The sequence below is a fragment of the Nannobrachium achirus genome (genome assembly GCF_963921795.1).
Source record: "Nannobrachium achirus genome assembly, chromosome: 15".
NCBI classification, from domain to species: Eukaryota; Metazoa; Chordata; class Actinopteri; order Myctophiformes; family Myctophidae; genus Nannobrachium; species Nannobrachium achirus.
In genome coordinates this window covers 50720739-50737782 of record NC_137822.1, presented here as the reverse complement: position 1 = coordinate 50737782, position 17044 = coordinate 50720739, and the positions used below count along the sequence as shown (strand labels likewise).

At 38.9% G+C, this 17044-nt stretch overlaps 1 protein-coding gene across 2 annotated transcripts in view; it reads right to left on the bottom strand.

The window, feature by feature from the left end:
* The window catches only part of sptan1 (spectrin alpha, non-erythrocytic 1), a 155515-nt gene that overhangs the window by 52020 nt on the left and 86451 nt on the right, over window positions 1-17044 (bottom strand). For both annotated transcript variants that reach the window (XM_080743101.1, XM_080743102.1), the window contains exons 22-28: window positions 14150-14348; window positions 13102-13206; window positions 10898-10930; window positions 8880-8915; window positions 6213-6260; window positions 4293-4384; window positions 390-534 (exon numbers count right to left, since the gene is read on the bottom strand). In XM_080743101.1, the coding sequence (XP_080599227.1) occupies window positions 390-534; window positions 4293-4384; window positions 6213-6260; window positions 8880-8915; window positions 10898-10930; window positions 13102-13206; window positions 14150-14348 (658 nt within the window). The remainder of the gene's footprint in view (window positions 1-389; window positions 535-4292; window positions 4385-6212; window positions 6261-8879; window positions 8916-10897; window positions 10931-13101; window positions 13207-14149; window positions 14349-17044) is intronic.

Genomic DNA, 17044 nt, shown 5'->3' with positions numbered 1-17044 from the left:
TATCTCACCTTGTCTCCCAGTACAACCAGGTGTATCTAACATATCTCACCTTGTCTCCCAGTACAACCAGGTGTATCTAACATATCTCACCTTGTCTCCCAGTACAACCAGGTGTATCTAACATATCTCACCTTGTCTCCTCCTAGTACAACCAGGTGTATCTAACATATCTCACCTTGTCTCCTCCTAGTACAACCAGGTGTATCTAACATATCTCACCTTGTCTCCCAGTACAACCAGGTGTATCTAACATATCTCACCTTGTCCCCCAGTACAACCAGGTCTCTATAACAGATATCTCACCTTGTCCCCCAGTATAAAACATTAACTCTAACAGATATCTCACCTTGTCCCCCAGTATAAAACATGAACTCTAACAGATATCTCACCTTGTCTCCCAGTGCAGCCAGGTCTCTCTCGAAGCCCTCGTGCTTGCGTTGCAGAGCCTGCACGCTGGCCAGGTCATGACCGTAGTTATCAGTGTTCAGAGCCTGGTTCTTTTCCTCGATCCACTCTTTAGTCTCATCAGCATCCCTGAGGACAGGAGAGGAGAGGAGATTATGCTTTAATTATTTAATCAAATAGCGGATCTACAAGCTTGTAGATCTGATATGTGTACTAGGGATGTCAAAAATGGACCTTTATCAAAATCGATTATTCTATAGCAATATTCGAATATTATTCGAAAATCGATAATTAATTATTATTATTATTTTTTTATAAAAAAAAAAAAAAAAACAACTTTTTTTTCTTCTGTTTTTCGTTTTTTTTTTTTTACTGGATTTCAATGCACATTTACATATGTACAACATGGCTCTTCAGGTAATTGGTAGCCTAACTACTACTCTTCATCTTTCTTTTTAGTGTGCCAGTGTACTGTTCACCTAATCTCTCAAGAACAGATTTTGTGATGCTTTACAATACAGAGGGCGCTGTTTTCCCTTTTCTTTGATGATGGCCACCAAGTACCAAACAATCAAGCCTGAATCAATCACACCTGTGTCTGAGACAGGGGGGGAGGAGAGTGTGTAGCAGGCAGCTGCCACTCTGCTGTGCTCCTTCACTCTACACAGTTTACAGTTGGTGCTGGTGTGAATAATAAATCAATGGCCATTTACTATTATCATTAATACTATTGTTAGCCTATATTCTATATTTTGGTTTAAACTAACTAACTAAGCCAAAAAATAGTATAAAAAAAAAAAAAAAATATATATATATATTAATATTTTTTCGATTTTCGATTATGAAATATTAAAATCGAATATTGATTAATGGAACGAATATTCGAAAATCGATTATTCGGTGACATCCCTAATGTGTACAACCATTATTTTATGCTTTAATTATTTAATCAAATAGCGGATCTACAAGCTCATGGCTGCGAGCTTGATTTTTTTTTAATAGATCTTTTTAACTCATTTTGTGCCCATCCCGTGATGTCGTGCAGGATGGACCTTCGGTCCGTCTATCACTGTGGCACCGGTTGAGTCCGCGATTCGTTTCCATCGCACGTCCACGTGCATGCAAATAGAGAACAATGGATATTTAAATCTTTAAAGCCCATTTTCTCAAAAAAAAAAAGACTTTTGATGCCAAGGATGGCATGGCGTTCTCGCTAAAATAGCAAAACCATGGAGGCATCCATCTTAGATCTGTTTACGCTCAGGACCGGAACTAGTGACGGGTGAATACTGAACATCGTCGAAGGGGAATTGTGAGCTCGATCTACTTCCGGCCTTCAAAATAAGAGAGTGGCCGCGAACGGGACAACATGCGGGCGCTCTGGACAACTTAACCCTCTTGTGTCTGGGCTCTAAATGAGTTAAAAGCGGACATTTGTAAGCCAACTATTTGCTTCTGTGGGGGGGGGGGGGGGCTCTGCATGTGTGGCCTGCTTGAGCGTGAGGCGCAAGTTAGCACCTCCACACTAGACAGTGCAGTTCTAGTTATTATTAGCAGTAAGACTCCATAATCGGGATCTATTTGAATACACAAATAGGCAAAAAAAAAATGGTTTTCAAAAATCGCCCAGATGGTGGCGCTAGATGGGACAGATGCGTTTTGATGACATGACTGTAGAGCTACTGTAAAATCTGTAGGAGCAGTGTCCAAGATTGTGTCTTGCAAGAATCTGCCTCATGGTGGCGCTAGAAGTGGGACATGTGCTTTGGCAGCCAAGGAGTGTGTGTGCAAAGTTTGGCATGGATCGGGGCAACGGTGGCGGAGATATGAGTAGGGGAAAAGTTTGACGTGTGACTGACTGACTGACTGACTGACTGACTGACTGACAGCCAGCCGGTGGAGGTTTGGATAGTATAAGTGTAAGTAACCTGCGACGGTCACAATTATTATGATTATTATTACCTGTGGAACCTCTGCACCTCATGAGCACTGCCCAGCATGTTGCTTCTCTCTTCAGTTATTATTATACTAGTTATTATTATTATTAATACTAGAAGCTCGTCTAGTCGGCGACCTGGCCAACTCGGGAACGATGTAAATAGGGAATGAATGCCCCGCCCTTTAATGCAAACCCCATTATACCTGTTGTCATAAGACCCGTTTTGACCATCTGTTTGCCTGTGTCCATTTATGCCCATATATGGAGATATCTGTATCTATCTGTCGGCGTCCATTTTATGTCCATATATGGAGATCACTGCAGATATAGTTCTGGGTCCATTTTATGCCCATATATGTCCATATATGGAGATATCTGTCTATTTGCGTCCATTTTATGCCCATATATGGAGATCTCTGTATCTGTCTGTCTGTGTGTGTCCCTTTATGCCCGTATGGAGATCTTTGTGATTCTGCGTCCATTTTATGCCCATGTGCCATATATGGAGATATCTGTTTATCTGCGTCCATTTTATGCCCATATATGATATCTCTTTTTGTTTGTTTCTTCTTTAAGCAGAATACGCAGCCTGCTTAAATCTGCATCATTCAAGTCATCCTCCCAGTCCCACACTTTGTTGCTTGTCTTATGTTTGTCTTTGTCTCTTTTATTTTCTTTTTCTTTTTTGGAGCAGACCCCATGCCCCACCCTTTAATGCAAACCCCAATATACCTGTTGTCATAGGCCCCGTTTTGACCATCTGGTTGCCTTTGTCCCCTTATGCCCATATATGGAGATCTCTGCACACACAGTACCGGTTGCTGAAAACTCTGATGTCAGACATCAGCTCCGCATACAGGCATTCATTTTATGCACATATCTGGAGAACGCGCGTGCCGGTGGGAAGAACGGTTTTCGAGATACGCGGATTACATCATACATACATACACATTCACAGAGATTTTTTGTTGACTCATGTGGCGTACGTGATGTCAGAGCCTTTTATGAAGTGATGTCACAATGAGTCAGCGATTGCGCCGATTTCCTCCGGAACAGCCTGATGTCAACAATCAGCTCCGCGTAAGGAGATTCCGAACGTTTCGCGCCGGTTCGGAAAAAACGTGCGTCGGGTTGGGCCGAGGCCCGGCACTGCACTCCGCGCCGCGGCGGGGAACGCGCGTGCCGAATCTGAAGCCGGTGGGACGAACGGTTCTCGAGATACGCGGATTACATACATAGAGATTCAACACGTGCAAAGTACAGGAGTGATGTCAGAATGCCCATATGCCCATATATGGAGATCTGCCCATATGCCCATATATGGAGATCTCTGTATCTGTGTCCCCTTTATGCCCATATACGGAGATTACGTCCATTTTAAGTGATGTCAGAATGCCCATATGCCCATATATGTAGCCCATATGGAGATCTGCCCATATGCCCATATATGGAGATCTCTGTATGAGTCAGCGCTTGTGCCGATACGTCCATTTATGCCCATATATATTGCGTCCATTTTATGTCACAATGAGTCAGCGACCATCTGTTTGCCTGTTTGTCTTTGAGTCAGCAGAAGTGATGTCAGAATGCCCATATGCCCATATATGTAGATCTCTGTCATAGGAGTGTGGGGTCTTGTGGTGTACGTGATGTCAGAGCCTTTTATGAAGTGATGTCACAATGAGTCAGCGCTTGCGCCGATTTCCTCCGGAACAGCCTGATGTCAACAATCAGCTCTGCATAAGGAGATTCCGAACGTTTTGCGCCGGTTTCGGAAAACCGCACATCGGGTCGGGTCGAGGCCCGGCACTGCACTCCGCGCCACGGCGGGGAATGCGCGTGCCGAATCTGAAGCCGGTGGGACGAACGGTTCTCGAGATACGCGGATTACATACACACACGCAGAGATTTGTCGCATTTATAGGTAGATTATAATAATTATTATCACCTGTGGAACCTCTGCACCTCATGCGCGCTGCCCAGCATGTTGCTTCTCTCTTCAGCCAGCTGCTGCAGGGAGCACCAGCGGTTGTTCAGCTCCTAGGAATACACAACCAACACATTTAATACACAACCAACACATTTAATACACAACCTATACATTTAATACACAACCAATACATTTAATACACAACCAAAGTACAAACACATCATTAAATACACAACCAACAGTTCACTTGTCATTAGGGCTGTCTTCGACTCAGGATTTATCAAGTCGATTCGAGTCGCGGGGGTTAATCCGACGCGTCGACGAATCGTTTATGTGTAAAAAAAAAAAAAAAAAAAAAAAAAAAAAGTTGTGCTTTAATGACTGGAGAGGAGGCGCGACCGCGACGCATTGATAGAGTACTGGTACAACAGCTGTTGTAAACCACTATGATTGGTGGATTCTCTGCTTTGAAAACTGCCTGGTTGTAATGATTGTATGCCTCTCCAAGGCTAAAGGAACAGGGCTAAAGCGCTAGCATGCTAACGATTTAGCCCTGTTCCTTCAGGAGGAAAAACAACACCAAAGTAGGCTAAAGGTAACAATAATGTAACATCACTACGTCGATGCAGAGCGGCACACGGCTGCATCACAATGCAAGCAAATTGTCATAATCTAAAACTTTTTAAGAAGTCCTCTACTCCACCGCAGTCCTCTGCCTTAGACCACCACCACAGAGCCACACTCAGCGAGTCAGCGGCAGTGAGTGAAAGTGAAAGCGCATCGCGCTGCTGCTTCTTGGTCAGCTTTAACAAGTAGAATAACAACAAGTCGACGCATTTCCTTTCAAAGCGGTTAACTTCAAAATAAGAGCACCTTGTTATATGATCAAGGCAACTTTCAAGTCACGTGAACTGGTTTTATTTTTAAGTCTAGTTGCAAGCAGTAGGAAGTATGGACTAAATAGGAAGAACAAGACAGTCCAGCGCTCTCATACCGCACCGGTGTGATAAAAAATTATATATTTTTGACGGCTCGACTCAAACAATTGGCGTCGATTCCGGGGGCTTAAAACGACGCGTCGATTCGTCGAATTTTTGAAGACACCCCTACTTGTCAACGTGGCCAACAAACTCATCTCCAGATACTTCATATCAATCCCTTTATCATCTGGGATCAGTATTACAGAAGATAAGTATTAATATGATAGAGAAGTCGTGTTAAGGTCAATTCAGGAGCTGAGATCTAATCTCCCAAATCCATTGCATTAAGCTGGAGACCATGTGAATGACATGTGAATGACATGTGAATGACATGTGGATGACATGTGAATGACATGGACACCTAGATTAACACAGAATACAGATTTACAGCGTCTCAAAGTGTTAGATTTATATTCAAATATGACTTTCAACTTGATTTCATTGTTCCTGCATGACTTTCTCATTTCAGTTTTCACATGTCTTGATTATTTCCCAGCTCCAGAATGCAATGAAAGGACGGCAACCAAATATATTGATTTTACTTTTTGGACTGCATTTGTCTGAGGTTTTCCTCTTAAACATTTACCTGAGAGATTGTTAATTTAGTTTATTCTTATAAAAGGAAATAAGAATTGCATTAAATCATCCTTTAGTGTTCTTACCTTGATGGTATTAAAGACATTATTTATTGTTTCTTACCTTGATGGTATTAAAGTCATTATTTATTGTTTCTTATCTTGATGGTATTAAAGTCATTATTTATTGTTTCTTATCTTGATGGTATTAAAGTCATTATTTATTGTTTCTTACCTTGATGGTATTAAATACATTATTTATTGTTTCTTACCTTGATGGTATTAAAGTCATTATTTATTGTTTCTTATCTTGATGGTATTAAAGTCATTATTTATTGTTTCTTACCTTGATGGTATTAAAGTCATTATTTATTGTTTCTTACCTTGATGGTATTAAAGTTAGCCGTTGTTTGAACGGCCAAGCGTACATTCTAGGGTCAAAGGTCACCAGAACACACGGCAGAAGAGAGGGGGGAAAAGGGAAAGAAAGAACAGAAAACACCAACCAGTGAGAAACAGAACCTTCTGAAAGACCACACAACTCTTTAAAGAAACAGAACCTTCTGAAAGACCACACAACTCTTTAAAGAAACAGAACCTTCTGAAAGACCACACAACTCTTTAAAGCTGCAATCCATAACCCTTTTCTTTGGCACACACACAAAAGTACCAAAAATAGCTGATCTACAAGCTCAAAATGTGTCGTTTTTGCTGTTTTTAATTGGTAATTTGTTGCCATTTTTGGAATTCTGAAAAGTGTAATCTTTATTTGATTTCGTCCAGCTTTAAGGTTCAACTGAGCCAGGTTTAAGGTTCAACTGAGCCAGCTTTAAGGTTCAACTGAGCCAGCTTTAAGGTTCAACTGAGCCAGCTTTAAGGTTCAACTGAGCCAGCTTTAAGGTTCAACTGAGCCAGCTTTAAGGTTTAACTGAGCCAGCTTTAAGGTTTAACTGAGCCAGCTTTAAGGTTTAACTGAGCCAGCTTTAAGGTTTAACTGAGCCAGCTTTAAGGTATAACTGAGCCAGCTTTAAGGTTCAACTGAGCCAGCTTTAAGGTTCAACTGAGCCAGCTTTAAGGTTTAACTATCTAGGTCGTCCTCAGACGAGCCCTCCATCGTTGTTTCCAGTCATCTCGGTTCTCCATACATCTGGCCAGCTCATTGGTGTTCTGTGTCCCTACGTCTTCCTTGAGTACGTCCACGTATGTTTTTGTGGGACGTCCTCGCGACCGGTGCCCATGTGTTGGCTCCCACAGTACCAATTTGCTGGCTGGAAGCTCCTGGTGTCTTTGGCAGTGTCCTGCTAGTCTCATTCTTCTGGTGGCAATTTTCTCGCTTACCTTTGGTATTCCCTCATACAGGCTCCTGTTTGTAACATGTGCACTCCTGTTGATGTTGAGTACTGCACGCAACATTCTAGTGTAGCACCCGTCTAGAGACTTCTGCAGGGTTGGCTTCAGGGTCCAGCATTCACTGCCATAGAGGAGAACAGACTCCACCGTTGCAAAGAAGAAGCTAAGTTTGATTTGGCGGGGGAGGTTAGAGTTCCATACACTGTTCATGCCGTTCAGGGCCCTCCAAGCGAGTGCCTTCCTTACTTTAAGGTCTTTCTCAGTTGAGTCGACCCATGCGCCCAGGTACTTGAAGTCCTTGACTTCCTTCAACACAGCTCCTTCTGTTGTTGTCAGAGGTGAGTGATCAGGTAGGTTATAGGTGATAACCTCAGTTTTCTTAGCATTTAGCCTGAGACCAACTTTGGCACACTCTATCTCCACCCTGTTCAGGAGTTCTTGTGCTTGTTCCATGCTGTCGGAGAGCAGGCTGATGTCGTCCGCATAGTCCAGGTCTGTCAGAACTACTGCGGGATGCCGCCTTGACCTCCTTGGTGTTAGCGTGAAGCCAAGCTCTTGTTCTCGTCCCCCTATGGCTTTCCTGAGCGCATAATCTAGAACTATGATGAAGAGGTAGGGGGCTAGGGTGTCTCCTTGCATTACACCAGCTCGGATGTCAAACACCTCACTGCTGCCATCTGGGGTCACCACTTTGGCCCTTGTTTTTGCGTACATGGTCTCGACTGACTTTAACTGAGCCAGCTTTAAGGTTTAACAGAGCCAGCTTTAAGGTTTAACTGAGCCAGCTTTAAGGTTTAACTGAGCCAGCTTTAAGGTTCAACTGAGTCAGCTTTAAGGTTTAACTGAGCCAGCTTTAAGGTTCAACTGAGCCAGCTTTAAGGTTCAACTGAGCCAGCTTTAAGGTTTAACTGAGCCAGCTTTAAGGTTTAACTGAGCCAGCTTTAAGGTTTAACTGAGCCAGCTTTAAGGTTCAACTGAGCCAGCTTTAAGGTTTAACTGAGCCAGCTTTAAGGTTTAACTGAGCCAGCTTTAAGGTTTAACTGAGCCAGCTTTAAGGTTTAACTGAGCCAGCTTTAAGGTTTAACTGAGCCAGCTTTAAGGTTTAACTGAGCCAGCTTTAAGGTTTGAATCGAGGGTACAACATGAAAAGTTAGGACTGCAGCTTTAATGAAGGAAGTCAGCACCAGAACCACGAGCAGAAATACTGAATAAAGCCTCCAAATACTCAACTTAAGAGTTATATTAGTAATTTATGCAATACTGAAGTTAAGTGAGCAGGACATTATTATCCAATCATTACATATATAACTTATGACACATGTGTGCTGAACATAATTAGACCTCATTTGGTTCATTGTGTTGCCAATGTCTAATTCCACTTTAAACCTCCTGGGGTCATTTTCACCTCATTAAGTGTGCATTCTAGACACGATAGAAAGCCAATGCAACAGGTATCATGCTTCAGTTTAGAGAGGAATTACCCACAATGCAACAGGTCTCATGTTTCAGTGTTCAGAGGAATTACCCACAATGCAACAGGTCTCATGCTTCAGTGTACAGAGGAATTACCCACAATGCAACAGGTCTCATGCTTCAGTGTACAGAGGAATTACCCATAATGCAACAGGTCTCATGCTTCAGTGTAGAGGAATTACCCATAATGCAACAGGTCTCATGCTTCAGTGTTCATAGGAACCTACCTTCCATGGAGACGTGTTCTTTGCATCAGCTTCATCCTGTTCAACAAACAATCACACTGTCATCATTTTACCTTTCTAATGTCTACTAAATAAACAATCACACAGTCACCCATCTGATTTTACCTTTCTAATGTCTACTAAATAAACAATCACACAGTCACCCATCTGATTTTACCTTTCTAAAGTGTACTAAATGTGTTCAATAAACACACTGTCATCAACCTGCTATTCCCTTTCTAAAGTGTATTAAATGTGTTCTGCTATTACCTTTGTAATGTGCACTACAAATGCGCTTAAAATATTCGGGGCTGAACAATATGACTGTCACTGGGATAGTTGTTTCAGTGGATGATGCAGTCACGCATCATCCCTGACGGTCGCTTATCTCCCGATTAGGGAGTCTTACTGGTTTAAACTACAATTATACACTTAAATAGTTCCTTTAAACTACAATTTACACTTAAATAGTTCCTTTAAACTACAATTTACACTTAAATAGTTCCTTTACACTACAATTATACACTTAAATAGTTCCTTTAAACTACAATTTACACTTAAATAGTTCCTTTAAACTACAATTTACACTTAAATAGTTCCTTTAAACTACAATTATACACTTAAATAGTTCCTTTAAACTACAATTTACACTTAAATAGTTCCTTTAAACTACAATTTACACTTAAATAGTTCCTTTAAACTACAATTATACACTTAAATAGTTCCTTTAAACTACAATTTACACTTAAATAGTTCCTTTAAACTACAATTATACACTTAAATAGTTCCTTTAAACTACAATTATACACTTAAATAGTTCCTTTAAACTACAATTATACACTTAAATAGTTCCTTTAAACTACAATTATAGACTTAAATAGTTCCTTTAAACTACAATTTACACTTAAATAGTTCCTTTTAGGAAGGATGGAAATCCACATTCAGTGATAAGAACTGATCATTCTACTATAAGAACTGATCATTCTACTGTATAAGAACTGATCATTCTACTGTATAAGAACTGATCATTCTACTATAAGAACTGATCATTCTACTATAAGAACTGATCATTCTACTGTATAAGAACTGATCATTCTACTATAAGAACTGATCATTCTACTATAAGAACTGATCATTCTACTGTATAAGAACTGATCATTCTACTGTATAAGAACTGATCATTCTACTGTATAAGAACTGATCATTCTATTGTATAAGAACTGATCATTCTATTGTATAAGAACTGATCATTCTACTGTATAAGAACTGATCATTCAGACATCAATATGTATTGATTCTTCAGTGATCTATAATTGATGATCAGATCATAGAGTCTATGGCTGCAGTAAACATGGTATTAACATGTTGTATCCATGCAGTCAAACTGACATACTGTATGGGAACTGAACACACAGCAATACAGATATACAGTATGAACATACTGTAATACAGATACTGTATATAGTTCAGATACTGTATATATACAGTATGAACATAATACAGATATATACATTATGCCTGTATGGAGATCAGTCCATTGTTGAGGGATTGTTATTATTATTATTATCATTTAAATAAATCTCCATGAATTGAAGTCTTCATGGGTTGTGTGACTGATGGTGAACTACTCCTTTAAGCACAGATCCTTTTATGGTGATCAGTCTGTTGTTCAGCCTTAAGCAGTGTAATTAACACACTAATCAGTGTAATTAACACACTAATCAGTGTAATTAACACACTAATCAGTGTAATTCATTAATCAATGTAATTAACAAACTAAGCAGTGTAATTAACACACTAATCAGTGTAATTAATCAATGTAATTAACAAACTAATCAGTGTAATTAACAAACTAATTAACAAACGAATCAGTGGAATTAATCAATGTAATTAACAAACTAATCAGTGTAATTAACACACTAATCAGTGGAATTAATAACAAACTAATCAGTGTAATTAACAAACTAATCAGAGTAATTAATCAATGTAATTAACAAAACAAAGCATGCATCCATTCCAACCTTGCCAGGAGCCGAGCCAAGCAGTTCTTGTTGCTACAAAATGCAAAAAAAAAAAAAGAAATAATGTGACATTATAAACCATAGGATATGATTAATAAAATAATGTTACATTATAAACCATATGACATATGATTTATAAAATAATGACATTATAAACCATATGACATGATTTATAAAATAATGACATTATAAACCATATGACATATGATTTATAAAATAATGTTACATTATAAACCATATGATATGATTAATAAAATAATGTTACATTATAAACCATATGACATATGATTTATAAAATAATGTTACATTATAAACCACAGAACATATGATTTATAAAATAATGTTACATTATAAACCATATGATATGATTTATAAAATAATGTTACATTATAAACCATATGATATGATTAATAAAATAATGTTACATTATAAACCATATGATATGATTAATAAAATAATGTTACATTATAAACCACATGACATATGATTTATAAAATAATGACATTATAAACCATATGACATATGATTTATAAAATAATGACATTATAAACCACATGACATATGATTTATAAAATAATGTTACATTATAAACCACATGACATATGATTTATAAAATAATGACATTATAAACCATAGACATATGATTTATAAAATAATGTTACATTATAAACCACATGACATATGATTTATAAAATAATGTTACATTATAAACCATATGACATATGATTTATAAAATAATGACATTATAAACCACATGACAAATGATTTATAAAATAATGACATTATAAACCATATCACATATGATTTATAAAATAATGACATTATAAACCACATGACATATGATTTATAAAATAATGCTACATTATAAACCATATGATATGATTAATAAAATAATGTTACATTATAAACCACATGACATGATTTATAAAATAATGACATTATAAACCATATGACATATGATTTATAAAATAATGACATTATAAACCATATGACACAAGATTTATAAAATAATGTTACATTATAAACCATATGACATGATTTATAAAATAATGCTACATTATAAACCACATGACATATGATTTATAAAATAATGACATTATAAACCATATGACATATGATTTATAAAATAATGACATTATAAACCATATGACATGATTTATAAAATAATGTTACATTATAAACCATATGACATATGATTTATAAAATAATGCTACATTATAAACCATATGACATGATTTATAAAATAATGACATTATAAACCACATGACATATAATTTATAAAATAATGACATTATAAACCATATGATATGATTTATAAAATAATGACATTATAAACCATATGATATGATTTATAAAATAATGTTACATTATAAACCATATGATATGATTTATAAAATAATGTTACATTATAAACCATATGACATGATTTATAAAATAATGTTACATTATAAACCATATGATATGATTTATAAAATAATGTTACATTATAAACCATATATGATTTATAAAATAATGTTACATTATAAACCATATGACATATGATTTATAAAATAATGACATTATAAACCATATGACATGATTTATAAAATAATGTTACATTATAAACCATATGACATGATTTATAAAATAATGTTACATTATAAACCATATGACATGATTTATAAAATAATGTTACATTATAAACCACATGACATATGATTTATAAAATAATGACATTATAAACCACATGACATATGATTTATAAAATAACGACATTATAAATCACATGACATATGATTTATAACAACCAGGCTTGCAGTAAAACATTCACAGTCTTAATGAGCCTTGTATAGAAACATGTTGTTTCTTAAAATGATCCCTGGATGATAAGCCTTATATGTCTTAACTCAAACGATGCCTTTTCAAAATGGCCTCCAAGTACCAGGATGCCATTCCATGTAATTTTTAGTGCACAGATAAATTTTTAGTGCACAGATCGTGCACGCCCATGCCTAGATCGCTGTTCACAGCTTTCAAACAAAAAGATCCGCTTGGAATTTTTTCATTTTTTAGATAATGAGGCTTCTTTTTTGCAAGATCAATGGAGTAGAGTTTACCAGTATATACAGATCAGTAGATCATACCTGAGCTATAGATACATACATACTGTATATAGAAACATACAGTAGAGTTTAACATGTACAGTTCAGTAGATCCATCCATACCTGAGCCTGGACCATAGGAGCCTCCTCAGCCATCAGACCTTCAGACTCCAGCTCTGAAGCCACCTTGTTGATGTCTCTGAGACGAGACTCGTTGGCCTTCAGGTCCTACAAGAACACAGCAGGTCACAGGGTTAGAGTAGGGTTAGGGTACGTTAGGGTAGGTTAGGGTTAGATAACCCTTGTTGATGTCTCGAGATGAGACTCGTAACCCATGACCTTTATCCCGAACAGAGCATACGAGCGGAGTGGAGCACGAGCGGTGCGGGGAGCGGAGCGAGCCGTTTTTTAGTTGAGCGTGAGCGAGCGACTTTTATAATGGGTCTGAGCGCCGACCCTCCTCCGCTGCGAGCCGATCCTGTTGGGGCCGTGCGCCGCATGTTTCCAACATGTTGTGTGTTTCGGACATGGTAGCAAACTACTTTTTTGACTCTGATTGACGACCCTGAGCGGAGCGAGAAATGCGAAAATCAAGTTGAGCGACGGAGCGGCGGGGAGCGGAGCGGCCCGGTGGCCGACCAGAGTGACCAGCGAGTGGGACAAGAGCCCTCTGGAGCGGAGCGGCACGGTGGCCGACCAGAGCGACCAGCGAGTGGGACAAGAGCCCTCTGGAGCGCGGAGCGGCTTTTGTCATCGCTCCACTCCACTCGTGTGCTCTGATCCCGAACTCTGTTTATTTCCGAGGTTCAGAGAGACCCGACCATTTCATTGTTAAAGCTCCTTGTGTGGAGGTCCACTCCTCACTGTTAACTGTTGGACAGGCCTGTCACAGGTCAGAGCGGAGGTGCAAACTTTATCATGAAATGTAGACTTAAATGCTGCTGGTTGCCAAGGAATCTTTAATATTAACATTGAAACAAAAGCCAGGGAGAAAGGAATGCTTCAAGCTATTTTCTATCTCCAGAGGGAAGTCATTTAGGGTTTGTTTGTCATGGCTGTACGGAGTGTACGCTGGTGCTTTCTAATCAGCCTGGCAGCAGCAGGCTAGCCTTGGAGCTCTATAGATCTATAGATCTACATTATATTAGAGCGTACCTTCTACAGATCTTACCTTCTGGAAGTCATCAAACTTCTTCTGCAGGACCTCCACCTGCTCCAGGTCGGAGCCCAGCTCCTCGTTGGTGAGGGCAGCCTCCTTCTCATTGATCCACTGCTGCAGCTCGTTGGCCTCGCGGAACAGCATGAACTTCTTACAGCTCTTCTCTAGCATGTCCTTACGCTTCTCCCCCAGCTCCAACAGAGTACCATATCTATAAGATATTAATATAAATATTATTATTATTAATAACATGTCCATATGGAACAACATGAACTTCTTACAGCTCTTCTCTAGCATGTCCTTACGCTTCTCCCCAAGCTCCAACAGAGTACCATATCTATAGAATAATATACAAATTATTATTACTATTAACTCATTGACTGCCAAGGCACGAGTTTCACGAGTTATTACAGTACTCCCAGGCTGCCACAGCCCGAGTTTCCCGAGTTGGAAGCCATTTTGAAAAAAAAAAAAAAAAATTTTTTTTTTTTTTTTTCAAAAATTTTTTTTATAAAAAAATTTCTAAAAATGCCTCAAATGTATTAGGCATGATCGCAATTGCGAAATTGCATGTTTAGCCCCATAACAAACACATCTTTCAAAATGTCAAAAATGGCTGTTTTGTCTGACTTTGAAGGCTTGTATCTCATGAATGCCTGAACGGATTTCCAAGCGGATGTTTTTGTTTGAAAGCTGTTAAAAAGTACTACACATATGGTGCATGATCTAGGCATGGGCGTGCACGATCCGTGCACTAAAAATTGATCCGTGCACTAGAAATTTGGAAGGTGGCAGTGTTTGTTTTGTCTGACTTTGAAGGCTTCTATCTCATGAATGCCTGAACGGATTTCCAAGCGGATTTTTTTGTTTGAAAGCTGTTAAAAAGTACTACACATATGATGCATATATGGTGCATGGGCGTGCACGATCCGTGCACTAAAAATTGATCCGTGCACTAGAAATCTAGGATAGTGGCAGTCTGGTACTTGGGGGCCATCTTGAAATGGCATTCAATGAGTTAAACCATAACTACAACCATAGAACAGCATGAACTTCTTACAGCTCTTCTCTAGCATGTCTTTACGCTTCTCCCCAAGCTCTAGTAGAGTACCATATCTATAAGATATTAATATAAATATTATTATTAATAACATGTCCTTACGCTTCTCTCCCAGCTCTAGTAGAGTACCATATCTATAAGATATTAATATAAAATATTATTATTATACCATAACCATGACTACCACAGTCCATAACTCAAGAACCCTTACAGATCCTATAGCCCGTGAGGAACGTATCCGTGGCAACAGAGCTAAGAGCTCATTTAATTCACAGAGCCAATAAGAGCCAAGTATTTTCCCAAACCATGGCGTTCAGACTAGCCTCACGGAGCCAGGCTTTACTCATCTGCCAAGAGAAAAGCCTGGTGACAATATGAGGCAGAAAGAAAAGCCTGGTGACAATATGAGGCAGAAAGAAAAGCCTGGTGACAAAATGAGGCAGAAACCGTGTGAGCTTCCCCGGTTAACTAACGTAACTTCCATTAAACGCAGCACTTCCACTAGAAACCTTGGAACCAACCGGAAGGCAGGGTGCGTTCAGACACACATGTGAACAATTAGTGGCTGATGGTAGGATGTACACTCACACATACATTCAATAACATCATTAACACAGTATTACACACACAACCACAGACACCCATTAACATCATTAACACAGTAATACACACACAACCACAGACACCCATTAACATCATTAACACAGTAATACACACACAACCACAGACACCCATTAACATCATTAACACAGTAATACACACAACCACAGACACCCATTAACATCATTAACACAGTATTACACACAACCACAGACATCCACATGATGGGAATGAACTAATGTAATACCACAGGCAAACTGTAGGTGGCAGTGATGGGGAGACCAGGTGACAGAGTGATTGGAACAACAGAGACAGAATGACAGAGTAAAGTAACTATGGTTTAATGAATCCCCAGTGACTGCCAGAGTCCTGCTACAGTATAAGCATCAACAGGTTCCATGTAGAAATAGAGTGGAGAATATTTAGATCAGATGCCATGGATAAGTGGTCACTGCTCGCCCATGTAAAAATGCATCCCATCAAACGTTCAGATGCTGTTTTTTCTCCCAGTGTGCAGGAAGAATGCTTAGGATTTTACTGTGATGTCTCGCCCTTGAAACATTGGTTTCTGTTGTGTGTGAACTAGGGCATTCACCAAATTAGAATATTCGACTATTCGAATATCAAAGTCACTATTCGACGTTGTTCACCGAAGTCGAATATTCTTTTTTTTTTTTTGAGCATGTAGATCTGCTATTTTCACAATGTTAATATTTGCCAGTTTGTCCAGTCCTGTTGAATATTCCACTATTGGAATACTTTGAGGTTGAATAATTCGAATACTAAAAATCACTATTCTTGAATGCCCTGCTGTGAACAATAATAGCGATTCAAAACCACAGCTCTGTTCGCTGTCATCAGAACGGAGGAGGTGCTCTGTGATCTCAGCACCAGAGCTGCTCTGGCTCCGCCCAGCTGCAGTCCATCAAGCCTAATTCAAGCTGTCCATCAAGCCTAATTCAAGCTGTCCATCAAGCCTAATTCAAGCTCTGTCCATCAAGCCTAATTCAAGCTCCGTCCATCAAGCCTAATTCAAGCTCTGTCCCGTGACGGAGCTTGAATGTCAGCTGTTCTCTGCGGGCAAAACATCGTAGCACAAAGTATAATATGTCTGGTTGGGGCGCAGCTCACCAGCCAACACACTACTCAACTAGCCTGGTTTTAGACTCTGCGCTGAGCTTGAGTCTCTAACCCTAACCCATTGACAAGAGATTTCAAAGGGGAGGGGATTTGAAATTCCCAATCAC